The 26,496-nt window shown below is 38.4% G+C and overlaps 1 protein-coding gene across 1 annotated transcript in view; it reads left to right on the forward strand.

Moving 5' to 3' along the window:
- KDM5A (lysine demethylase 5A) overlaps window positions 1-26,496 on the forward strand; it is a 97,509-nt gene that overhangs the window by 5,339 nt on the left and 65,674 nt on the right. Inside the window, exons 4-10 of the mRNA XM_047865909.1 lie at window positions 9,893-10,063; window positions 12,257-12,391; window positions 20,400-20,505; window positions 21,640-21,731; window positions 22,318-22,476; window positions 24,675-24,794; window positions 25,483-25,641. Coding sequence (XP_047721865.1) covers window positions 9,893-10,063; window positions 12,257-12,391; window positions 20,400-20,505; window positions 21,640-21,731; window positions 22,318-22,476; window positions 24,675-24,794; window positions 25,483-25,641 — 942 coding nt within the window. The remainder of the gene's footprint in view (window positions 1-9,892; window positions 10,064-12,256; window positions 12,392-20,399; window positions 20,506-21,639; window positions 21,732-22,317; window positions 22,477-24,674; window positions 24,795-25,482; window positions 25,642-26,496) is intronic.

Genomic DNA, 26,496 nt, shown 5'->3' on the forward strand with positions numbered 1-26,496 from the left:
ATTTTTTGTGGGCATCTGGGTGGCTCAGTCAGTTAAGTGTCTGACTCTTGATTTCAGCTCAGGTCACGATCTCAAGGTTCATGAGATGCAGCCCTGGGTCAGGCTCTGCACTGACAGCAGCATGGAGCCTGCTTGGGATTCTTTCTCTCTGTGTTCTTCCCCTGCTTATGCTCACTCTTTTCTCTCACAATAAATAAACATCAAAAAAAAAATATTTTTTGTAACACATTTTTTTTAAGGCAACAAATTTATGATTTTTTGAGAGAGAGAGAGAGAGAGTGCCCATGCACACACTTGAGGGAGGGGTGGAGGGAGAGGGAGAAGGGGAGAGTGAGAGAAAGAGAATCTTAAGTGGGTTCCACTCTTATTGCAGAGCCTGACACAGGTCTTGATCCCAGGACCTCAGGATCACTACCTGAGCCTAAATCAGGAATTGGACATTCAACCAACTGAGCCACCCAGGCACCCCGTAATGCATTTTAAATTTAGTGTCAGGTTAGAAGGCTCTAAAAATTCTGGGATGTGTAGTCTTATGCTAAAATATGGTTATAGGCTTCTTTCATCTGATAAAGTTTAGTACTGATATCAATAATTGAACACCATCCTGAGAATTATCTAGTATAGTTGTATGAAAATTGATGATACCAAAGAGCAAAGTATATGTGAATATGAGGGATGAGTTTGTGTCTTGTAGGGAACCATTAGGATAAAAATTTAGTTTTAAGGGTGCGCCTGGGTGGCTCAGTCAGTTAAGCATCTGACTTCGGCTCAGGTCATGATCTCATGGTTTGTGAGTTCAAGCCCCGTGTCAGGCTCTGTGCTGACAGCTCGGAGCCTGGAACTTGCTTTGGATTCTGTGTCTTCCTTTCTCTCTACCTCTCCTGCTCCTGCTCTCTCTCACTCTCTCTCGGAAATAAATAAACAAAAGTCTTTATTAAAAAATTTTAAGAATTTTTTTCTTTTTTACATTTTTATTCAGTGAAAGCTTAATTATTAAGTTTTGCTGTGTGATGCTGTTTAAAGTTCTGAATATGTTTGGTTCAATTTAGATAGTTTATTTTTATTTATTTATTTATTTTTTAACGTTTATTTATTTTTGAGACAGAGAGAGACAGAGCATGAACAGGGGAGGGGCAGAGAGAGAGGGAGACACAGAATCTGAAACAGGCTCCAGGCTCTGAGCTGTCAGCACAGAGCCTGACGCGGGGCTTGAACTCACGGACCGTGAGATCATGACCTGAGCTGAAGTCGGACGCTTAACCGACCAAGCCACCCAGGCGCCCCTTTAGATAGTTTAAAGAAATTTTCAAAAATTAATCATTAATAACAATAGGGTTGTGATAATTTTTGGCTAAAACTCCATGTACCTTGGTTTTATGGAATTTGCTAGAATAAGTATTTTATATAAGCAGATAATGTATCAAATTGAAGTTGTTCCTGTTTTAGTAATTTTCCAATTAAAAGGTAAATACCTAAAATAAATAAACATTAAAAAAAAAGATAAAAAAAACACTTGGAGGATACTTGGGTGTCTCAGTTGGTTAAGTGTCTGACTCTTGATTTCAGCTCAGGTCATGATCTCATGGTTCATGGGTTTGAGCTCTGCATTGGGCTCCCATGCTGACAGCAAGGAGCCTCCTTGGGATTCTCGCTGTCTCTCTCTGTCTCTCTCTGTCTCCTGTCTCCTTCCTTTCCTTTCTCCCTCTCTCTTTCTCCCTCCCCGGCCCCGCTTGCACATGCAAGTGTGCTCTTGCTCAAATAAGAAAAAAAATTAACATTACTCTGATGGTAAATTAGATTGCATTCTTGGTTTTACTGAATTGTAGCATTTCAAAAGTAAAAAGGGTCTTTAGAGGTAACCTGAATACCTAGTTGTTCACAGTTCTGTATTGTATTTGTCATCTTGCCAGTTTAACTCTATCTTGAGAAACCCAGTTTCTTTTTGTGCAAAGAGAAAAACTACTAGTAAAATATATCTCATTTAAATACTTAAGAGAGTATGTTGAAAATATATTGTGATGAAAGGTTAAGTTTGATTGTCCTGGTGTTTATTTGGAGTCTCGTCTTTTAAGTACCCATGGACATCTGTTTCCCCTAATCTTTGGGAGTGCTTATAAACCTAAGATGTAAAACTAAGAGGTAGATCTAAGTTTTGATTTGTAGTTGTTTTGTTTGCACGGTATAATACTTTGTTTCCGGTATAATACTTTGTTTCCTAAATGTCACCTAAATGGTGAGCTTGCTGCTTCTCACTACATGAACTTTTTTTCTTTACGTTGGGGGAAACTTAGAGTGCAATGCACAAATCTTAAATGGACAGTTGGATCAATCTTTTTTTCTTTTTTTTTGGATCAATCTTTATATATGTATACACTCATGTAACCACCACCCAGATCAGGATGTAGAACATTTACAGGCTCTAGCAGGCTCCTTCGTCTCCCTTGTGGTCAGTACTTCTCCCCAGAGGTAATCACTCTTCTGACCTCTGTCATTGGGTGAATATTTCATTACCATGACATTTTACTTTGTAGCAAGGAGCTCAGGGTGAAAACTACAGAAAATATGTGAGAGTTTATATATATGAGAGTTCTGATACATTTAGGTTGTTGGGTATACCCTTTACTTAAAAAGAGAAAAGATTATAATTGGCTGACAGCTGGTGAGCATCTCTGGAATTTGTGTTATTATAGACATGATTTTGAAACACTTTAATTCCCACTACTTTATAATGGGAAGCAAATTTTCAGTCTCACTCATTAAATTGTCAATTTGATGGTTTCCTGTGTTGATTAAATCATTTGTCTTCCTGGCTATTTTTTATTATAAAAAGTATTGCTTGGAATGTCTATAATTTAAAGGAGTTTGACATTAACAATTACTGTTTATAATCAGTGCAGCAAGGAACATTCATTCTAGCCCTTAAAATTTTTTTGTCAATGTAATACTTTTTAAAATATAAAGCTTAAAATGAAAACCAACATTCTTCCTTCTCCACCTCTCCACTCCCATTCCCACTCCTCAGAGCTAATCATGTTCAATTCTTTTAGCCATTTATTTTTATATTTATTTTTTTTAACATTTACTCATTTTTGAGAGACAGTGTGAGTGGGGAGGGGCAAAGAAAGAGGGAGACACAGAATCCGAAGCAGGATCCAGGCTCTGAGCTGTCAGCACAGAGCCCGATGTGGGGCTTGAACTCACAGACCACGAGATTATGATCTGAGCTGAAGTCGAATGCTTAACTGACTGAGCCACCCCTAGCCATTTCTGATTTTGATTTTTGTATTTCAAGTAATATACTCATGCTAGTTCATTTTTCAGTTTTAAATATTATACACTGTATTTCTACCATTAAAGATGGAGAAAGGGTGTAGGAAACCTAAATCCTTACATAATTCCCCTCTTCCATTCTAGTGTAGTTAGATCAGTTTTTTATTAATCAAACATTTTTACTCTAACTAAATACAAATATTATTTGTACCTGAGCCTTATAGTGTGCCATGATTGTTTCCTTATACCAATTTTTATTTTCCTTGGGGTTAATAATCCTCCTTGTTTTCATTTTGTAATATTTCTTTGTAACCATCAAAAATTTGTTTTCAGATTTTCCAGCAGCAGTTTAAATCTCTCTGTATGCTTCACCTGTCAGGTAATCTATCAGTTTCACTTTGTTCTTGGAGCCAGTCCTCTGGAGTTCTATTTTCTGCTTCAATCCAGACTGCTTGTTTTTTAAGGTTAGCTGTCAGCTTGGAACTTCCTTTCACTGTTATCATTCTGGGAATTCCCTTTGCCTCTCTCCTTGTTTCAAATCTTCCTATTACTTGGTTCACTCCTATTTTTTTTGTTAAACTTTTTTTTTTTTAATTTTTTTTCAATGTTTATTTATTTTTGGGACAGAGAGAGACAGAGCATGAATGGGGGAGGGGCAGAGAGAGAGGGAGACACAGAATCGGAAACAGGCTCCAGGCTCTGAGCCATCAGCCCAGAGCCCGACGCGGGGCTCGAACCCACGGACCGCGAGATCGTGACCTGGCTGAAGTCGGACGCTTAACCGACTGCGCCACCCAGGCGCCCCTCACTCCTATTTTGATGAAGCATTTCTTCTGTTAGTTTCATGAACAAGAAGGTAAATGGAATGTAAATTTTTTGCCTGTCTAAAAATGGTCTACTCTTACGCTTTAGTAGTAGTTTGGTGGGGTTTAAAAGTCTAGATTGTAAATTGTTTTCCTTTAGCGTTTTGAAACTTTATTCCATGATCTTTCAGCTTCCAGTGTTGCTTTTGAGAAGAATGATGCTGTATTAGTTCTTGTTCCTTCCTATGTGGCTTTCTTTTTCTTGAAGACATAGAACGTAATCTTTATTCCCGGTGCCTTGAGATTTCACAGTGGTATATGCATTAGTATGTGTTTATCTTCATTATATACATACGTGTTTGTTTTCCTTTAAAGTTTTGCTTTTAATCACCTTTTTAAACACTTAACAGATGGACATCCATTCCTTGATTTTTGGTCTTTGTTCATCTATCATTCTTAACAGTGAAAGTCCAGAACCTTTCACACTAATTGTAAAGTCCCGCTAAACATTCAATAATGAACAAAGCTGTTTACATTTACCTTTTATTTTTGTCTAAGTCTTTATTAAGTTTATTGTAAGTAGGATCATCATAAGGGAATTTGTGAATCATTCCAGTCAATGATTCTAAGACTTTCATCCTTTTGCTGTCTTTCTCAGTGGCATAACTGTGGAGGAGACATTGCCAAGCAAAAGCAACACTTTGGTAGCACTCCATCTCAGAGCTGATTTTTAACTCCATGTAATGTGCCATATTGTCTTCCTTCATTTATACCTACACTATTGCCTTCTTCATAGCCTTTCTGAAACCCTCCTCCAGGAAACCTCTTCTGAAGAGAGAATGTCCACTTCCTCATTTAATACCTGTTTTTTTAATTTTAGTTTTTTTAAGTTTATTTACTTTGAGGGAGAGAAAGTGTGCGCCAGTGTTGGGGGGCGTGGTGTGGGGGGGGGGGGAGTCGTAAGCAGGCCCTGCACTGTCAGTGTGGAGCTCCCTCCCCTCAGGGCTTGAACCCACAGACAGTGAGATCATGACCTGAGCCGAAATCAAGAGTCCGACACTCAACTAACTGAGCCACCCAGGTGCCCCTCCTCATTTAATATTTTTTATTGCGCTTGATAACTTTTCTAATCTGAACTCGTGTCTTTGAGTTTTTGTAACTTTTCTTGTGTTTTTTGTATTTGATAATTTCTTCCACTTTTCTCTTTTTGAACTTTTATTAGTTGGATGTGAGACTAATAACCTGATGCTAGATTATTAGACTGATCCTATACTTGGCTTACATATTTCTCTTAGGGTAGAGTCCCTTCTTTTCAAACTCTCTGAAAGTAAATCTCTAGTTTTCTGCTAGGGTTAGAGAGCAGTAGTTGCCCGGCTGTGCTGACTGGGGGAGGTCTAATTGCTTTTATACAGGTTTTCAGCCAGTCCTGTTCTCTGTTTTACTGCCATCTCTGATTTTAAAGGTACTGCTGCTTCCATTTCTTAAGCCTTTCCAGGTTCTGTATTGGAAAGCTTCTTCTTGACTTTCTTCTGTTGAAGGTACTTGGTTGGTTTTTGGTTCTGCCTGCTAGGTTTTCACTTCTACATCTGCTTTTTTCTTGGTCCTTTGCCTTTTTGTTCCTTTACTGTCTTTTTAATGGAGGCTTGAGAGAGAGAGCTTTTAAGTAGAACACTACTACTTCATGTCTGTTAAAATTCTCTTGCTAACCAGACTTAGTTTTACACTGGACTGAAATTTTGGCCTTGATTAACATGACTCTTTGGTTAAATTTTGATTAAGGGCTCGTCTCCACTTTGTTCAGTTTAAGTGCATGGCATCTTTTGTAGGGCATGGCTCATAAGTGATATTTTTCTAGTGATAGTGGTGTGATATATTTCATGGCAAAATGTTTGGAGTAAATGGTTTATATTTTGAAATTATACATGATAATTCTTGAATCTGTCAGCTGAAGAAAACCAAGTGTAAAGGTTTGTGTGTTTTGATAGTATCGGGCCTTGTTAGATTGTTAGAGTGTTGTATGCATGATGCCAAAGTCATAGTTTTGATTTCTTTGTGAGATAGTTTCATCTTATTTCTTGGCTATACTCTGACTGTGCTGGCTGTTATTTTCACAGCTGCATGCCGGTAATTATCTTAAAACTGGGTGGGAAAGCATGACTGGATCCATGAAGATATATCATTACTAATGGAAATTGAGCTTGAAGTGCTTTGAATATAGAGTATTGTGTAATGTAATGGTGATAATTGTATAATAAAGATTACTAAGAGAGCTGCTGTTTCCTTTCTAACTTCTCCCCACTTGCTTCAGCCACAGTGGCTTCCTTATTGCTCCTCAAACACTTGAGGCATGATTCTAACATGGGGCCCTTCCTCTTACTATTCCCTGTGTATCTGTTTGGGTAACTGCCTCACCTTGAAGGAGTCTTTCCTCACATTTCACCTTTATAATGTTTTTTGTGACTGTTTAATACTTCAGTTAACCTTCACTCTGCTACATGTGAGGCCTTTTAACTGGTTTTTAAAATTTCTTCCACAGGATTTATTACTTTCAAATTTACATATTATGTGTATTGCCTGTTTTTCACCCTAAAATGTAAGCACCACGAAGGTAAAGATCTTTGTTTTATTCACAGATGTGTCTCAAGCACCTAGAACAGTAGCTGACAGTATAGAAGCACTGGAAAATATGAATGAAAGGCATTCTACTTCATCTGCTTACTTCCAGACAGCCCTCTAAAACACCTTCATTGTGTCTTCCTCTACACTACAAAATTGGAAAAATAAACTTTCTTCTCTTTATAATTTTCCCCTGGTTAGCCTCAGAGGGGGCTTCTCTGAGGGTGTGATAAAAACAGCTAAAGAATTAGAGATGTGTTCAGCTCTTGTGCATGTGAACTTATGTGTTTTCTACCAAGCTTTCACATACTTCTGTAGAGGGAAATTTTGCTTTGGTATAAGTTCATCTTTGTCTATAATAGCGTTGTAGAGCACAAGCGCTGAAAACATTTGCTTATTTATAGCACGCATACTTCCTGCCCACACACGTAGATATTATAATACTGCTCACATTGATACAGTGCTTATTTTGTCCTGGTTTTTCATGTTTTATTTAGTTTGTCTTCACAACTGCCTCATAATAAAGTGTGGGTGCTGTTAAATTATTAATATTTTAATAATAGTGAATACTCCAAGACACATTATATAAGTTGCCCAAGGTCATACAATTATTAAGTAGTAGAGCTGGGATTTGAACTTTGGAAATCTGGCTCCAGAGTCCATGTTCTTAGCCTTTTACAAAAAGTTGTGGTAAAATCTGTGTAACATAAAAGTTACCATTTTTTAAGTGTACAGTGGCATTAAGTACATTCACAATATACAACCATCACTGTTCTTCGTTTCCAGAACTTCCACTCTTCCTTCAGACCTCTATTCTACTTCCCCTCTCTATAAATTTGCTTATTCTAGGTGTTTCATATAAGTGGAATCATAAAATATTCATTTTTTTGTGTTTGGCTTATTTTACTTAGCATAATGTTTTCAGGGTTCATCATGTCACGTGTATTAATTTTACTCCTTTTTAAGGCTGAATAATATTCCATTGTATGTATATCACATTTGGTTTATTCACCTCCTGATGGACCTCTGGATTGTTTCCACCTTTTGACTATTGTGAATAATGTTGCTGTGAACATTGGTTTGCAGGTATCTGTTTAAATCCCTGTTTTCAGTTCTTTTGGGTGCAATTGTTGGATCATATGGTAATTCTATGTTTAACTTGTTTCTTAACTTTTTTTTTTTTTTTTTTTTTTTTAAAAGTAAGCTCTGTGGTCAATGTGGGGCTCAAACTCATGGCCCTGAGATCAAGAGTCTCCTGCTCCACCGACTGAGCCAGCCAGGCACCCCTCTCTTAACTTTTTTTTTGATACAGAGAAATACAGTAGTATATACTCAAAGAGGAAAATTTTTTTTTTTAGTTAAATGATTATGTCACAGTCCTTTTTATTCTGTTGTTAGTCAACTGAAGACTGTCTGAGACATACAGTATCAACTTCTGGAAGACAGGGAACCTTGATACATGTGTATTCTATATAGTGTCTTTTTGAAAAAATGTTTATTCATTTTTGAGAGAGAGAGTGTGAAGAGGGGAGGGGCACAGAGAGAGGTTGGACAACGGTCTGAAGTGGGCTCTGTGCTGACAGCAGCGAGCCTGATGTGGGGCTCCAACTCACGAGCCACAAGATCATAACCTGAGCTGAAGTTGGATGCTCAACTGACTGAGCCACCCCAGTGCCCCTATTTGGTGCCTCATTTGATGGGAGCATTCAGCCACATTGGCCAGTGTATCTCATCTTTTCCTACATTAATACATTCTGTGGTATGTTCTTTAGTAAGTCTGCTACTGTAATCTGATTTTTCTCCATCATTCCTTCATAAACTTCCATGTAAAACTTCTCCTTTTGAAAAAGTATAGCCTTTTCCAAAATATCCTCTGAATCCATTGTTTGCTTGACATTTTTCTTTAGTTTCCTCTTTCTTTCCTCTCTTTTGGGGTAGGAGGGACAGAGGGAGAGGGAGAATCCCAAACAGGCTCCATGTCCCACGTGGGGCTTGATCTCATGACCTTGAGATCATGACCTGAGCCAAAATCAAGAGTTGGATGCTCAACTGACTAAGCCATTCAGGTGCCCCTGTTTGCGTGACGTTTTTGTTAAATTCTGTAAGGTATTTAGTACATCTTCTAATTCACGATTTATGTTCATTTTGTGTCCTATATAACTTAATTTATCCTTTTTTTCCTTAACATTTATTTATTTTTGAGAGACACAGACTATGAGCAGGGGAGAGGCAGAGAAAGAGGGAGACACAGAATCTGAAGCAGGCTCCAGGCTCCAAGCTGTCAACACAGAGCCCGACGCGGGGCTCAAACTCACAGACCGCAAGATCATGACCTGAGCCAAAGTCAGATGCTCAACTGTCTGAGCCACCCAGGCGCCCCTAACTTAATTTATTCTTTTTTTTTTTTTTTAAATATTTACTTTTGAGAGAGACAGAGAGAGAGCATAAGAGGCAGAGGGGAAGAGAGAGAAGGAGACACAGAATCCGAAGCAGGCTGTCAGCACAGAGCCCGATGTGGGGCTTGAACTCACGGAGTGTGAGATCATGACCTGAGCCAAAGTCAGTGGCCTAAATGACTGAACCACCCAGGCGCCCCTTAATTTATTCTTTAAAAAAATTTTGTTTTTAATGTTTATTTTTTAGAGAGGAGAGAGAGAGGGAGAGACAGAGCGCAAGCAGGGGAGGGGCAAAGAGAGAGAGACACACACAACCGAATCAGGCTCCAAGCTCTGAACTGTCAGCACAGAGCCTGAGGTGGGGCTCGAACCCATGAACCGTGAGATCATGACGTGAGCCGAAGTCAGACACTTAACCAACTGAGCCACCCAGGCGCCCTTTAACTTAACATTTATTCTTACGTTCATTTTTGGTCTGTTTTTAATTCATATTTTATATTGAGTTCCTTGTGGATATTGAGTACATAAACCTGTTTAGTTTTCTCAAGGTATGTAACGTACAAAGTGTAAATCATTAAATGTTTTTGAGTGCCTAGTTCATGGAAAATAGACACAACATTAAAACTTCAAAAAATCATTGTCTTTATTTCATACTTTAAGTGTTGACAAGTTACAATTTTATGGGTATTTGTGGAAAGGAAATTAGAAATGTAAGCTCAGAATAGTTTTTGTATTTAGCAGACAGATATAGAGTCAGAATACATGAATCTGTGTTTTTTTCTTAAATAATGTTTACTTCGTTTTCAGATTGTTGCCAGCAAAGGAGGTTTTGAAATGGTCACCAAGGAGAAGAAATGGTCTAAAGTGGGTAGTCGCTTGGGATATCTGCCAGGAAAAGGAACTGGGTCTCTTTTGAAGTCACACTATGAAAGAATTCTCTACCCATATGAGCTTTTCCAATCTGGTGTCAGCCTTATGGTGAGATGCATCATTTTTTTTTTTTTTGGGGAGTGGATAAATCCATTGGGCCAAATTTGAATGTTAGACTGTGTTCACCATAACAAGTTAGCAGTTTACTAAGAATAGGAAGTTAAATTTCTCCTGGTACCAAAATTTGGGATAGCAAGGTGTAGTTTAAAAATTGTGGCTGTTTTTGGTGGTTTACAAGATAAAGGCTAATGGGAATGAAGGCTATTTTCTTATTTATTTAAAATAAATCCTCATGACTTAAGCTTTTTGAAAAATTCCTCTTGGTTTCATGTATTTTTTTTAACAGCTTTATCGAGGTGTAATTTGCATACCATAGAATTCAGTCATTGTAGATACTGAATAAATTTAATAAATTACATATTTATGCAGTAATCACCACAATTTAGTTTTAGAATATTTCCATCAGCCCAGAAAGTTCCTTTGTGTTTAATTGTAGTTGGTTCCTATTCCTACCCTCAAACCCATATAACAGCTGATCTGCTTTCTGGCTCTGTAGTTTTTGCCTTTGTAGAAATTTCATAAAGATGGAATCATACAATATAATTTTGTGTCTGGCTTCTTTCACTTAGCCTAATGTTGAAGGTTCATCTATGTTTTAGCCTGTATTAGTACTTCATTCTTTTTTATGGCTGACAATATTCCATTGTATGGATATACCATATTTGTTTATCCATCTACCAGTTGGTGGACAGTTAGATTGTTTCCAGTTTATGGCTATTATGAATAAATGCTATGAATATTCATGTATAAGTCTTTGTGTGGACATATGTTTTCATTTCTCTTGGGTAGATACCTAGGAGTGGAATTGCTGGGTTATATGGTAAGTTTATGTTTAACTTTTTAAGAAACTGCCAAACTGTTTTTCAAAGTGGCTGAACCATTTTACATTCCCACCAGTAATGTAGAGGCCTCCAGTTTCTTCGTCTTTGCCAACACTTGGTATTGTCAGTTTTTTTGCTTATAGCCATTCTAGTGGGTGTGTAGTGGTATCTCATTGTGGTTTTAATTTTCATTTCCTTAATGATCAATGGTGTGCATCTTTTCATGTGCATATTAGCATTTGCATATCTTCCTTGATGAAGTGTCTGTTCCGATCTTTTTTTTATTGGGTTGTTTGTCATCTTAACACTTCTTTTAAGAGTTTGCTATATAATCTGGATACAAGTCATTTATCAGATATATGATTTTACAAATATATTCTGCTAGTCTGTGGTTTGCCTTTTCATTTTTATAATGGTGTCTGTTTGAAGAGTAGTTTATTGATTTCCCTCCTCCCTGCTTCTATGGATTGTGCTTTTATTGTCCTAAGAAATCTTTTCCTAACCCAAGGCCCCAAAACTACTTTTTTTAAAATTTTTTTTTATTTTTGGGACAGAGAGAGACAGAGCATGAACGGGGGAGGGGCAGAGAGAGAGGGAGACACAGAATCGGAAACAGGCTCCAGGCTCTGAGCCATCAGCCCAGAGCCTGACGCGGGGCTCGAACTCACGGACCGCGAGATCGTGACCTGGCTGAAGTCGGACGCTTAACCGACTGCACCACCCAGGCGCCCTTACTTTTTGTTTTCATCTAGAAGTTTTATAGTTTTAACTTCTATATTTAGGTATGAGATCCATTTTCAGGGTGTGTGTGTGTGTGTGTGTGTGTGTGTGTGTGTGTGTGTAGTATGAGGTAAAAGTGTAAGTTCGTTTGTGGGGGGTTGTTAGGAATATCCAGTTGTACCAGTATCATTTGTTTAAATTTTCCCATTTATCTTGACACCTTTGTTGAAAATCAGTTGACTATAAATGTAGGTTTATTTCTGGTCTCCGTTTTGTTCTTTGATCCATATATTTACCCTGATACTAATACTGTGCTGTCTTGAGTACTATAGCTTTATAGTAAGTTTTGATATCCAGTAGTATAATTCTTCCAACTTGGTTCTACTTTTTTCAGAATTTCCAAACAATTTGCATTTCCACATAAATTTTAGGACTGACTTCTCAATTTCTACAACAAAAGCCTGCTAGGATTTTGATAGGGATTGTCTTGAATCTGTAGATCGATTGGTGGGTAGAACTATCTATCACCTGCTTTCATGTAATTTTGGGGATTTATTGGAAATTTATTATTTTTCTCCTGATTCTCAAATCTGACTTCTTATCAATGAATCTGCTCTCTTTGTGTGCTCTGATTCTTTAGGGTGTACAAATGCCTAATTTAGATCTAAAGGAAAAAGTAGAGCCTGAGGTTCTTGGCACTGATGTCCAAACTTCCCCAGAGCCAGGCACAAGAGTGAACATTCTGCCGAAAAGAACAAGACGTGTCAAGTCTCAGGTATCAGCTTCCATGGATCATTTTTAACATGCGTTTTAAGTGCATTGACTGCAGAACAGTTATGTGGTTATTGGAGGCAGTCACATACTGTTGTTCTTTAGAACTTGAAGAGACCTATTTTTCATTTACTTTTACAATAAACAGGAAAGAAATGATAAAATTCAGTTTGATTTGATTTAGCAAGCTTTTTGTTAATTTTGAACAGTTTTTGAGAGGGATGACAAATCAGAGGGTGACTGGGTATTGTAGGGCCAGCGTTATAAACATGCTGATGATCTGTAGTATATTATATCTTCATGGTTAGAAGTGAGAGGAGTAGGAGAGGATGGTTTTATTTTTCACTCATTCCTTTAAAAGCTAGAGTATGAGCTTGTGTCTGAACCATTCCATTGTTAACTTCTAGAGTGTTCCTGTAGCCTAGAATATTTTTTTTCAGAAAAAAAATGCCTTAATTTCCTTTTTGTGTTTCCTTGTCCTCCTTTTTCCATTCCCATTTGTGGCCCTCAACGTTACATTTTTTAAAGTTGCTGGTAAAGACAGGTCTGTAGGTTGACAGTGAGATGCCCTTATAACTCTTAGATATGTTTCATGTAACCTGTGGTTGGATCAGAAGAGCAGCTTAACTTGATCCTAATCATTGATTTTAATATATCTAAAGAAACATTGTGTTATAAGAATGGAAATGGTTCCCACTGAAAGGAGGAATGGAGGGAGGGGGGGTGGCTGGGTGGGCTGGGTTGCTCAGTAGGCTAAGCATCTGACTCTTGAATTTCCACTTATGACATGATCTCACAGTTTGTGGAATCAAGCAGCAGATTCTCTTTCTCCTCTCTCTGCTCCTACCCTGCTCATGCGCGCTCTCTCTCTCAGTCAATAAATCAACACTAAAAAAACAAAAGAAAGTGGGAATCAGAGAAGGGACTTGGTCTATTCATTATTAATAAGACTTATTGGATCTAGGGTTGTGAGGAGTTCTGTTAGTAAAAAGGAAGGTAGTGATATTTCATCTTGCTTTTCTAGAGCTCAGGGGATATCTGTCTTTCATGCCATGGCAGCTTTCTTTGCTCTGAATTCATGTTCTTTATTTTATATCATTTTATTTATTAAAATTTTTTTAATGTTTATTATTTTTTTTTAATTTTTTTTTTAAGGTTTATTTATTTTTGAGACAGAGACAGAGCATGAACGGGGGGAGGGTCAGAGAGAGAGGGAGACACAGAATGTGAAACAGGCTCCAGGCTCTGAGCAGTCAGCACAGAGCCCGACGCGGGGCTCGAACTCACGGACCATGAGATCGTGACCTGAGCCGAAGTCGGACGCTTAACCGACTGAGCCACCCAGGCGCCCCTTTAATGTTTATTATTGAGAGACAGAGAAAGACAGAGGATGAACATGGGAGAGGCAGAGAGATGAGGAGACAGAGAATCGGAAGCAGGCTCCAGGCTCTGAGCTGTCAGCACAGAGCCTGACGTGGGGCTCGAGCTCACAGACTGCGAGATCATGACCTGAGCTGAAGTCAGACACTTAACTGACTGAGCCACCCAGGCGCCCCTCTTTTTTTTTTTTTTTAATGTTTATTTTTGAGAGAGAGAAAGAGAGAGAACGAGTTGGGGAGGGATAGAGAGAGAGGGAGACCCAGAATCTGAAGCAGGCTCTAGGCTCCGAGCTGTCAGCACAGAGCCCAATGGCCCAATGTGGGGCTTGAACTCATGAACTGTGAGATTATGACCCAAGCCAAAATTGGACACTTAACTGACTGAGGCACCCAGGCGCCCCTGAATTTATGCTCCTTAAATAATCTCCTTAATAATAATTTAGCTTCTTAAGTACTTTGATAACAGAAAGTAAGTGTCTTGAATGAGGAGTGTGAATTTAATAGAAATTCAATGGAAAGTGAATTATAAGTTATAGCATATTCATTAATTAGTGAGTTATCAATATATAATATAAATCAGTAATTCATAATTTAGTTGTATTTTATTATAATTACATAGTATTTATAACTTACATTTATCATAGTAGGAATTCTTTCTTTAAAAATTTTTATTTAATGTTTATTTATTTTGAGACAGAGAACAAGTAGGGGAGGAGCAGAGAGTGGGGAGAGAGAATCCCAAGCAGGCTTCGCACTGTCAGGGCAGAGCCTGACACAGGACTCAGATCGTATGATCATGAACTGAGCTGAAATCAAGAGTTGGATGCTTAACTGCCTGAGTCACCCAGGCGCCCATATCAGTAGAAATTCCTAATTATAAACCATTATAAATTGGTAAACTCTGGCTTAGATTTTTATTACTGTGGTTGATCTCAGAAGTTCTGATCATCTTTGGATATATAGTGATGATTCTATTTTAAGACAAACAGTTGAAGACTAGTCTCTGACATGATGATTCACTTTTGAAGAGTTGCCCCAAGTGGCCCTGCGCATCTAATCATTGGCCAGCTTGTGATGAAATTTTTTGATGTTCCTTCTGAAACCAGAAAAAGTCCTGCTGCTGGTTGCCTGTACATATTATAAGAAAAGGACAACATAGAATGTTTTACCTATTGTAATAATTGTCACTGTAGTCAGATTGGTTGATATTAGGTAGAAAGTAGAACTATTTTAGAATTTTTTTTCTCCAAAGATCTATTCATTCATTCCCTCATTCATTTTATTCATTCATTCATTCATTCATTCGTTCGTGTGTGTGTGTGTGTGTGTATGTGTATGTGTATGTATTTATTTAATCTCTACACCCACTGTGGGGCTTGAACTCAACAACCCGAGATCAAGAATCACATTCTCTTCTGACTGAGCCAGCCAGGTGTCCTTAGGATTTTCAGTTAAGAATTTCTTGGGGCGCCTTTGTGGCTAAGTTGGTTAAGTGTCCGACTTTGGCTCAGGTCATGATCTCACAGCTTGTGAGTTCGAGCTCTGTGTCAGGCTCTGTGCTGACAGCTCAGAGCCTGGAGCCTGCTTCAGATTCTGTGTCTCCCTTTCTGCCCCACCCCACTCACACTCTGTCTCTGTCTCTCTTAAAAATAAACAAACATTAAAAAAATTTTTTCTATAACTCTTGGGCGCCTGGGTGGCTCAGTCAGTTAAGCATCTAACTCTTGATTTTGGCTCAGGATCTCACACTTGGTGACATATGAGCTGAGAGTGCAGAGCCTGCATGGGATTCTCTTTCTGTCCCTCCCTGTCTTGGGTATGTGTGCTCCCTCTCTCTCTTTTTTTTTTTTTTTCTTAAAATAAATAAACATTAAAAAAAGAAAAGAATTTCTTCAACTCTCAATTTATCCTTAATTACTGTATTGCCAAGTCTGCCTTGTTCCTAATCTTCAGTTTCAGAAAGAAAATAAAGGCTTTCTGGTAGAACTCCTTCAACTTCTTGCCCCATACACAGAATTGTTAGTATTCATTCTTAATTTCTGCCAATCTCAGTGGGCAAAGGGTACCTTTGTCTCTAAGGATAATCCTTCCACATCCATCCTTTCTGGCTTCTTTAGTGATTTCAATATTACCAGTTGTGAAATCTTTCTCTCCTACCTTCTCTGTCTGCTTGGATCTTCTTTTACCCCCAGTGTAAACATGTTTATGTATCATCTTAAAACAAAAACTCTCTTCCTAGATAGTGCCTTACTCCTTGCCTCTCTAAATGAACTTCATTTTTTTTATATTAAAAAAAATTTTTTTAAATATTTATTTCTGAGAGACAGAGCGCATGTAGGGGAGGGGCAGAGAGAGAGAGAGGGAGAGAATCTGAAGCAGGCTCCAGGCTCTGAGATGTCAGCACAGAGCCCGACATGGGGCTTAAATTCACAAACCGCAAGATTATGACCTGAGCCGAAGTCGGATGCCCAACTGACAGCCACCCAGGTGCCCCTCTAAGTGAAGTTTCTTGAAAAATAGTCTGTGTTGTCTTGTTTCCTCAGTATCTGCGTAGCTTTTTTACTTTTTTATTTTTTTATTTTTGAGAGAGAAGGAGCATAAGTGGGTTGGGGGGGGGGTGCGCAGAGAAAGAGGAGACACAGAATGCAGCGCAGGTTCCAGGCTCTGAGCTGTCAGCACAGAGCCCAGTGAGGGGCTGGAACTCAGACTGCGAGATTATGACCTGAGCCAAAGTTGGACATTCAGCCGACTGAGCCACCCAGGCGCCTCTTTGCTTAGCTTTCATACTCTGTAATCTGACATTGAGTAAAATCATTTTATTGAAACTGCACTACCTAAGTTACCACTGAGTTAATAATTGTCGGAAGCTGAGTACATTTTTTAAAAATTTCTTATCTTACTTCATCTCTGGTCACATATACATTTAATATGGTTGTTGACTCCTGTCCTTGAAATTCAGTTATCTTGATTTTTCTTTGGCTTTCATGATGCCTCTCTCCTGGTTATTGTCTTCACTCTCTGACCTTTCCTTAGTCATCTTTGTTCTCTTTTCTCATTGCCTTTTACTTGGTGTTTTTAGTCGTTTCCTATCTTTACTCTCCCTAGCTGTGTATCTACCCTGTGATTTCAGTTACTACCTATACACTCAAGAATCCTAAATATGGGGGCGCCTGGGTGGTGCAGTCGGTTAAGCGTCTGACTTCAGCCAGGTCACGATCTCGAGGTCCGTGAGTTCGAGCCCCGCGTTAGGCTCTGGGCTGAGCCTGGAACCTGTTCCCGATTCTGTGTCTCCCTCTCTCTCTGCCCCTCCCCCATTCATGCTCTGTCTCTCTCTGTCCCAAAAATAAATAAACATTGAAAAAAAAAATTTTAAAGAATCCTAAATATGTCTTTAAAAAAATTTTTTTTAACGTTAATTTACTTCATTATTTATTTATTTATTTTTTAATGTTTACTTTCTTTTAAATTTTTTTTTAACATTTATTTATTTTTGAGACAGCATTAACACGGGAGGGTCAGAGAAAGAGGGAGACACAGAATCTGAAACAGGCTCTAGGCTCTGAGCTGTCAGCACAGAGCCCGATGCGGGGCTTGAACCCACGGACCGCGAGATCATGACCTGAGCCGAAGTCGGACGCCTAACCGACTGAGCCACCCAGGCGCCCCAATGTTTACTTTTTTTTGAGAGAGAGAGAGAGAGAGAGAGAGAAAGAGCACAAGCGAGTCAGGGACAGAGAAAGAGGGAGACATAGAATCTGAAGCAGGCCTCAGGCTCTGAGCTGTCAGCACAGAGCCTGGTGCGGGGTTCGAACTCACAGACCGCGAGATCATGACCTGAGCTGAAGTCGGATGCTTAACCGACTGAGCCACCCAGGTGCCCCTATTATTTATTTATTTTTAAATTTACATCCAAGTTAGCGTATAGTGCAATAATGATTTCAGGAGTAGAGTCTGGTGATTCACCCCCTACATATAACACCTAGTGCTTAGCTTATCCCAACAAGTGTCCTCCTTAATGCCCCTTACCCATTTAGCCCATGCCCCCACCCACAACCCCTCCAGCAACCCTGAGTTTGTTCTCTCTGTTTAAGGGTTTCTTATGTTTTGTTCCCCTTCCTGTTTTTATATTATTTTTGCTTCCCTTCCCTTATGTTCATCTGTTTTATATCTTAAATTCTTTTTTTAATGTTTTTTAAATAATTTTTTTAAATGTTTATTTTTCACAGAGAGAAAGACAGAGAGAGAGAGAGAGAGAGAGAGAGAGAGAGAGAGAGACAGAGTATGAATGGGGGAGGGGTAGAGAGAGAGAGGCAGACACAGAATCTGACGCAGGCTCCAGGCTCTGAGCTGTTAGCACAGAGCTCAACGTGGGGCTTGAACTCATGAACCTTGAGATCATGACCTGAGCTGAAGTTGGACACTTCACTGACTGAGTCACCCAGGTGCCCTGTTGTATTTTAAATTCTCAATGTTTATTTATTAATTTAATTTAATTTTATTCTATTTCATTTTATTTTTTAAAATTTTTTCTTAAGTTTATTTTGAGAGAGAGAGTGAGTGGGGAAAGGGCAGATAGGGAGAGAGAGAGAGACAATCCCAAGCAGGCTCCACATTGTCAGCATAGAGCCTGCTGTGGGGCTTGAACGCATGAACTGTGAAATCTCTACCTGAGCTGAAATCAAGAGTTGGATGCTTAACTGACTGAGACTTCCAGGCGCCCCAAGACTCCTACATATGTTTTGACACCATGGTTATTTATTTTTGAGAGGGAGAGAGAGACAGAACGCAAGAAGGGGAGGGACAGAGAGAGAGGAAGACGGAGAATCTGAAGCAGGCTCCAGGCTCTGAGCTGTTAGCACTGAGCCCAGAGTGGGGCTTGAACCCATCAACCACGAGATCATGACCTGAGCCGAAGTCAGAAGCTTAACTGACTGAGCCACCCAGGCGCCTAACTCTCCTAAATATGTCTTGACACCATGTTTCTTTTCTGTTTACCTGGGATGTGTGTGTGTGTAGAATATAGGTATACACGTGTACTTCTTGGTGGCCACGGCAGGTGTGCTGAATTCAGTACACCTCAAACATTATTACCTTTTCTAAATCCATTTTTCGTTTGTTATTTTCTAGCTCAGTGTCTTTGACAAGCCTTCCATCAGTCTCTTAAACAAGAAACAAGTTATGAAAGATATTCCACTCCCCCTTCTTCTATCACATCACTTGCTTTTCTCTGCTAGAGTTGTTTTTCATCTGCAGCCTCATTAGTGAGCTTTTTGAAAGCTCGTTTATACATTCAAGGTTTTACACTGAAGATAAATTACCTTTAATTACATTCAAAACTTTTTTTTTAAGGGAATAAGCTGTTGGGCTGTATCTGTATAAATGTGCTTTTTATTTTCTGGAGGTACAATGAAAGTTTATACTTGTATCTCACTGCATCATATCTGATTGCAGAAATTAAAGCATAATTTACAAGAAAAAAATAGAAAACAGTTTGTGAAGGGTTATCAAATCCTTAGCATATTTATACTTTAGAATGAAGCCCATAATGCCAATATGTCTCATTATTAGTGACACTAAGTTTGAGCCAATTTCTCCATTATACTTAAATTAGTATAATCAAATCAAAGTTTATGTGTATTAAAATGCCATTTTGGTTGGTTTGGCTCTTATATGATCATAGGTAGTTTGGTTCTTATATGATCATAAGGTAGTCTGTATTTTGTCCTGGTTTATTTTTATTCTTACTATATTTTTAGTAAATTTTGGTCATTTATTTAGTGTACATTCAGAGCGTATGGGCCATCTGAATTCATGATGTAACACTTGTGTCTACCAGGATGCTCTCGTCTTCAAGTACTAGAATGCCAAATGACATCAGTTTAAACATTAACAACACAGTTTTCACATAAGGACACGTTTTTCACATAAGATTTACAGGTATAGGTAGTTCTAGGATTGATGCAGCAACTGCACATTGCCATGAAGGGCCAGGCTCTTTCCATCTTTCTGCCTTGCTTTCTTCAGTGTGTGGGTAATAATATTTCTTCCTAATTGCATTGTGGTTGCTGCATAGTCCAGCGCCATACTTTCACCAGGTGAATCTCCTAGCAGTATGGAAGGAAGTTGGGACAAAAGGCTTACTCTTCGAGAAGCTTTTTCTTATTAGAAGATGAACATCTTCCCAAGAGACTTCCAGTAGACATTCTTTGTGTCTCATTGGCTAGACCAGGGTAACATTTCTACCTCTGGCTAGGTCATCACTAATAATGAGAAATGGCATGACTGGCTTAGGATAATCATTCATCTCATGGACTAGGCATACTGCCTTCTGTTCAAAGAAGGATGTCCATTAGCAAGTTAGAAGTGAGGATCTCTGTTGAGTTATTACCAGTATTATTTGTCTCTGGACAGAACTTAATTGAGAACTGTGCTTTTCTTAGAGATAGATTTTCTTTTGTTGCATAGTGCTTGGATGACTTCAACTGTTGTAATGAGGCGGTGAGTGGATTTAGAGAGAAGAAATCAGTTAATTTTTTTCTCATTTTGAAGAGGATCTTGAAATTTTTCTTGGTTAGGAAAATAAATATATGAATCAGAATAATTAGATAATACGAGTTTTGTTTATTGTTTTAGTCAGAATCTGGAGAGGTGAATAGAAACACGGAACTGAAGAAACTTCGAATTTTTGGGGCTGGCCCTAAGGTTGTGGGCCTAGCAATGGGAGCAAAAGATAAAGAAGGTAAAATCTGTTATTTGGTCATGAAAAGAAATAAGGTAATAAAAATAATATTTGAATTGCGGTCTGCCTTGGGATTTTCTTGAGTGTAAACTTGCAGTATGGTTTTTAGATCACCCTTTATGGCAGATAATCTTGAATTTAAGGCTTGAGGAACCATATTTTATTGAATTTTTATATTCGAAAGAGATAAATTTTCATTTTTATGTCTGATATGTGACACAGAAATTTATAGTTTCTGAATGCTTTAGTTTATGAGAGAGTGGTGAAATAAATGGTTCTTACTTGGTGATCTAAAGCTTTTAAATTCAGAGACAGGTTCCGTGACCTTTACTATTGATATGTACTGCGGGGAGTTCATGACTTACATTCTAATTCCAATTTTGTTGTTTTTCCATAATTATCTTGATACATTATGACACTTCATTTAAAAAAAACTGTGAAGAAAGCCTAGTTACTCTCAGCTTAGTATGTTTGAAACTTCTTGTGAGTAAAATTTCTAATGTAAAGGTCAAGTTTTGCTGTTCTATGTACATGTCATTTTGAAAACTCAGTTTAACAAAGGTTGTGTTGGATTTGTTTTTAGTATATGTGAATTTAATGAAGTGCTATAATCACAAGTCACATTAGTTATTATCCATTTCATGATATAAATCACAATTCAGATTGTGGACGAGAACTCTGGAGGATCAGATAATATTGTCCCATCACTCTAAAAACATTCAGTGTGATAGGACTTACCAAATACATTATGATATTTATTATCACCCTTTTAAGAATTAAGCACTTAATTGTCTTTTTCATTCTTGTACTTAATGCATTGGCTGGCAGTGATCTGAAAACTAGTCTCAAGTTAGTCCCTGATAAGTACTACATACAGGCAGTATAGAATTAGTAGTTAAGCTCTCTAGAGCTTGATTGCCTGGAATGGATTCCCAAATCTGCCTCTGACTGGCTTTATGATTTTGGGCAAGTTACTTCTCTATACTTTAGACTCTTTATCTTCAATGGGGATAGTAGCATATCTACCTCATAGTGTTGTGAGTTTTAATTTAAATAATTTTAAGTAGTGTCTGGTCCAGAGTAAGCTCTCAACATTAGTTTTTACTATTATTATATAACTATTTTTATTTCAAGATGAGGTCTCCCGAAGACGAAAAGTTACCAACAGGTCAGACGCATTTAACATGCAAATGAGACAACGGAAAGGAACTCTCTCTGTTAACTTTGTAAGTGTTCTGAGATGTGTCAGGAGGGAAAGGATTTATTTTTAGTTTTGCACTTTTTTATCTCGTTATGTATTAGTATGCCATTTGGTTAGTTCATTTGGTTAGAAGACTAGATGGTAAATTTAAAGTTGCAGCTTTCGTTTATGTAATGTTAACCTTGCTTTGTCCATTTACATTGACTCTTCCCCTAAGTTATACTCACGTATACCTTGTGAATGAGAGAATAAGAATCTAAATTCTTGAGCTGTATTGTGGACAGTGCTCAGTATTCATTCTCTACAAAGAGTGTTTGTGTATAGGAAGGATGACATGGTGTATTTTATTTATAGAAATTGACTTTCAAGTGGTCTAGAAAGTCTTTCTTTATTCTGATACCTTGATATGCTTTTATTAAGTAGAAGTGCTGAGGAAATTGAGGAGATTTTATGAAAACCTGTTTAAATACAGTCATTTAAAAAATATTCAGGATTTAAGTTACGTGTACTTTTTAGTATACATTATTTTGTTTCAATTAAGGAATTCCTGGTAAAAATTCAGTATTACTTATTGTAGAAAATAGACTTTTATTTTGTTTGTTTTCTAACAGGTTGATCTCTATGTTTGTATGTTTTGTGGTCGGGGAAATAATGAAGATAAATTGCTTTTGTGTGATGGATGTGATGACAGCTATCATACATTTTGTTTAATTCCCCCACTACCTGATGTGCCCAAAGGAGACTGGAGGTGTCCTAAATGTGTTGCTGAGGTACAAGCCTAAACTTTATAGATTCTTTTTTAATTAATAACAATAATATACACATAACACACATACAGTAAATCCAGTTTCCAAAAGTGCTTGCTTTGTTCTTCAATGTTTAAAATCTCTAAGATTTTTTTTTTTTTTTTTTTTTGAGAGAGAGAAAGAGAGGGCACAGGTAAGCGAGAGGCAGAAAGAGAGGGAGAGAGAGAGAGAGAAAGAGAGAGGTGGAGCTCATCCAGGGTTCATGTTTTACCTGAAACAGGGCTTGTGCTTACCCGAATCGGCAGAGCACTAGCTCTCCTGAAGCAGGGCTTGAGCTCACCCAGTGTGAGACTCGAACTCGTAAGCTGTGAGGTCATGACCTAAGCTGAAGTCAGATGCTTAACAACTGAGCCACCCAGGTGCCCTAAAATATCTAGGATTTTTTAAGAGCAATATTGAATGAAAATGTAACAGTTGTATTACGGCAGTTTGCCTTTCAAAAACTCTTTCTGACTATCGGTTAGATAATTCTGTTTATTGCTGTAGGTGAATGATATTCTTGCTTAGAACGTTCATATTCCTGGAAACCTGGCTGGCTCAGTCGGAAGAGCATGTAACTCATTTTTTAAATGTTTTATTTTTTTTAATTAATTTTTTTTTTTTTTAGTGTGTATTTACTTTCAAAAGAGAGAGAGAGAGAGATGCAGAGCATGAGGAGGGGAGGGGCAGAGAGAGACAGACACAGAATCCCAAGCAGGCTCCAGGCTCTGAGCTGTCAGCACAGAGCCTGATGCGGGGCTCGAACTCACGGACTGTGACATCATGACCTGAGCTGAAATCAGATGCTTAACTGACTGAGCCACCCAGGTGCCCCTAAATTTTTTAAATTAAAAAAAAATTTTTTTAATGTTTATTTTAGAGACAGAGAAACAGAGCACAAGTGGGGTTGGGCAGAGAGAGAGGGGGACAGAATCTGAAACAGGCTCCAGGCTCTGTGCTGACAGCTCCGACACGGGGCTTGAACTCACAAACTGCAAGATCATGACCTGAGTCAAAGTCGGACACTCAGCTGACTGAGACACCCAGGCACCCCTAAATGTTTTATTTTTGAGAGAGAGAGAGAGAGAGAGAGAGAGAGAGAAAGTGCAGGGGAGTGACAGAGAGAGGGTGAACAGAGGATCCAAAGCAGGCTCTGTGCTGACAGCAGCGAGCCCAGTGCGGGGCTCGAATTTAACAACCGTGAGATCATGACCTGACCCAAAGTCAGACGTTCAACTGACTGAGCCACCCAGCCAGGCTCCCTGTAGCATGTAATTCTTGATCTTGGGGTCATGGGTTCAAGACCCGTGTTGGGTGTAGAGATCACTTAAATAAATGAACTTCAAAAAAAAAAAACCAAAGTAGAAATCAGACATAAAGCTCTAGAACTTAGGATTTATGCCTCCAGTTCTCATGTTAACAGATAATGGATAGTATCTATTAGCTTATTTAAATTTTTACCTGATTATTCTAAATTATTCTTATTCAAAGATTACATTGACATTGTTGTCCTGAAATACCTAATCCGTTTGCTTAACAGAATGTTGTGGTAGGATATGGAAGGGAAGGAGTTGGCTGGGTTGTATCTAGGTGTATTCAGAGCTTTGAATTATTATTTGTTATTCTCATGGTTAGATGATTCCAAAGCAGTTATACTCTGGGAATTTGTGTTAAGATACTGGTTAGGGTGATTGGTGGTGTGAAACAACCATTCCTATAGCTAGATATTCTAGCAGTCAAGTGGATATTCCTTTATCCATTATCTTTCCTTTGTCTGTGAACATTTATTTTCTCCATTGCTAAATCCACTGGTAAACTGAGAATGAGTAGCATCCCTGGGCTTGATTGCATGTCAGTAGTCCTCCAGGTGTTTGTCTTGGTGCCGAGCTTAACCGACTGAGCCACCCAGGCGCCCCTCTCACCTTGTCTTGGTGCCGAGCTAAATGCCAACTCCAGAGTCTGAAACTGTCTCATTGCCACCTTCCTACTGGAAGGCTGTGAAAATGCAGTTAAGGTTTTAGAACATTATTTACTGATTTCATATTGCAAGTAATTAATGCTTGTTTTGCTAAGGTTGATTGGATTTGCTTCCCCTAGGGAAATGATCAAAGAAGGTAATGCCTGAGAGCCTTAATATTTTGTTCATTTTCAGTGAGTTAATCTTAGGTATTTCTTCTTCCTAGGAATGCAATAAACCTCGAGAGGCCTTTGGATTTGAACAAGCTGTACGAGAGTATACACTTCAGAGCTTTGGAGAGATGGCAGATAATTTTAAGTCTGATTATTTCAATATGCCAGTTCATGTGAGTATCTTTCTTTTAGGTCGGTTTGGGGAAGTCTGAAGATTTATCTGTGTCCAGAGCTTTTGGTTTGCTTTTAACTTTCATCATTTTGTGGGACAGCATGAGAAAGATGATAGAATATTAAATCTAAAGATCAGGGGCCTGGCATCTGTTTCTATTTTTTTCATTTGCTAATGTGGCAGTGTGTACTCTCCTGTTGAGAAATCTGCTTTGGTCTTGGAATTGTTTATTAGCCTTCTGTAGGAAATCTTTTATAGAAAACCATGAAGTATGTGGCAGTTGCTCCTTTTGTTGTTACTTGTAATATGAAGTTTGTTCTTCTCCTAGGGGATCTTGGGCTTTTTAATATCCTTATCCAAAAAATTTGCCAAAGCTATTAAAATTCAGCCTTGATTTTTCCATTTCCTTTTTTCTTTCTTGATGTCCTGGGTCATTTTTATATTTCTTAGTTGGAAAACAGTTTACAGAAAAAGGCAGTTCAAGTTTATTATGTTTTTCTGAACATTTAGGTTGCCTTTAGCATTTTGCTATCCTCATTGGGAAAAGCTAAGAACCTGGTCTTTTCAGCTCTGGAAATAAGACTTTTCATTTTATCATGGGTTTGTGTTCACTTGATCTGCATTTTATGTTTTAGAAGGTTATGGTTATAGTAAGTTAGTAATCTGTAATCTTTGTTTTCCCTGTATAGATGGTTCCTACAGAACTAGTAGAAAAGGAATTCTGGCGGCTGGTGAGCAGCATTGAAGAAGATGTTATTGTAGAGTATGGAGCTGATATCTCCTCAAAAGACTTTGGAAGTGGATTTCCTGTGAAGGATGGTCGGAGAAAGATGCTGCCAGAAGAAGAGGTGCAGAGCAGATAGTAGTAATTCAAACTTAGCCCAAGCTGATTTAGCCTTTGCATAGTAGAAAACTGCCTTTCTCTAATTTTAAGGGATTACATTCATTTAAAATATTCAATCTGTAGGTCTTGGACATTATATATTATCTTCAGTTTTAAAAACAATACATCCAGGGGCACCTGGGTGGCTCATTCAGTTAAGTGTCCGACTTCCAGCTCAGGTCATGATCTCACAGTCTGTGACGGGCTCTGTGCTGACGACTCAGAGCCTGGAGCCTGCTTCGGATTCTGTGTCTCTCACTCTCTCTCTGCCCGTCCCCTGCTCATGCTGTGTCTTTCTCTCTCAAAAAATAAATAAACATTAAAAAAAATTAAAAACAATACATTCAAAGTACCCTTAAAAATTTAACTTTGCATTAAAAAAACCTTTTTTTTTTTTTAATGTTTATTTTTGAGAGAGAGAAAGACAGTGAGTGAGGGAGGAGTAGAGACAGGGAGACACAGAATCTGAAGCAGGCTTCAGACTCTGAGCTGTTAACACAGAGCCCGACACAGGGCTTGAACTCACGAACTGTGAGATCATGACCTGAGCTGAAGTTGGAACACTTAACCGACTCAGCCACCCAGGCACCCCTTAACTTTGCATTTTATTATTACTATTATTATTTTTTCTCCCCACTCTCCCATTAACTTTGCATTTTAAAACCATTTTAGTTTATTTTTATTTTTATTAAAATCTTTTTTTAACATTTGTGCATTTTTGAGAAACAGAGCACAGTGGGGGTGGAGCAGAGAGAGAGGGAGACACAGAATCTGAAGCAGACTCTAGGCTCTGAGCTGTTAGCACAGCTCAGACCCACAC

The sequence above is a fragment of the Prionailurus viverrinus genome, chromosome B4 (assembly GCF_022837055.1).
Source record: "Prionailurus viverrinus isolate Anna chromosome B4, UM_Priviv_1.0, whole genome shotgun sequence".
In the NCBI taxonomy this organism is placed as follows: Eukaryota; Metazoa; Chordata; class Mammalia; order Carnivora; family Felidae; genus Prionailurus; species Prionailurus viverrinus.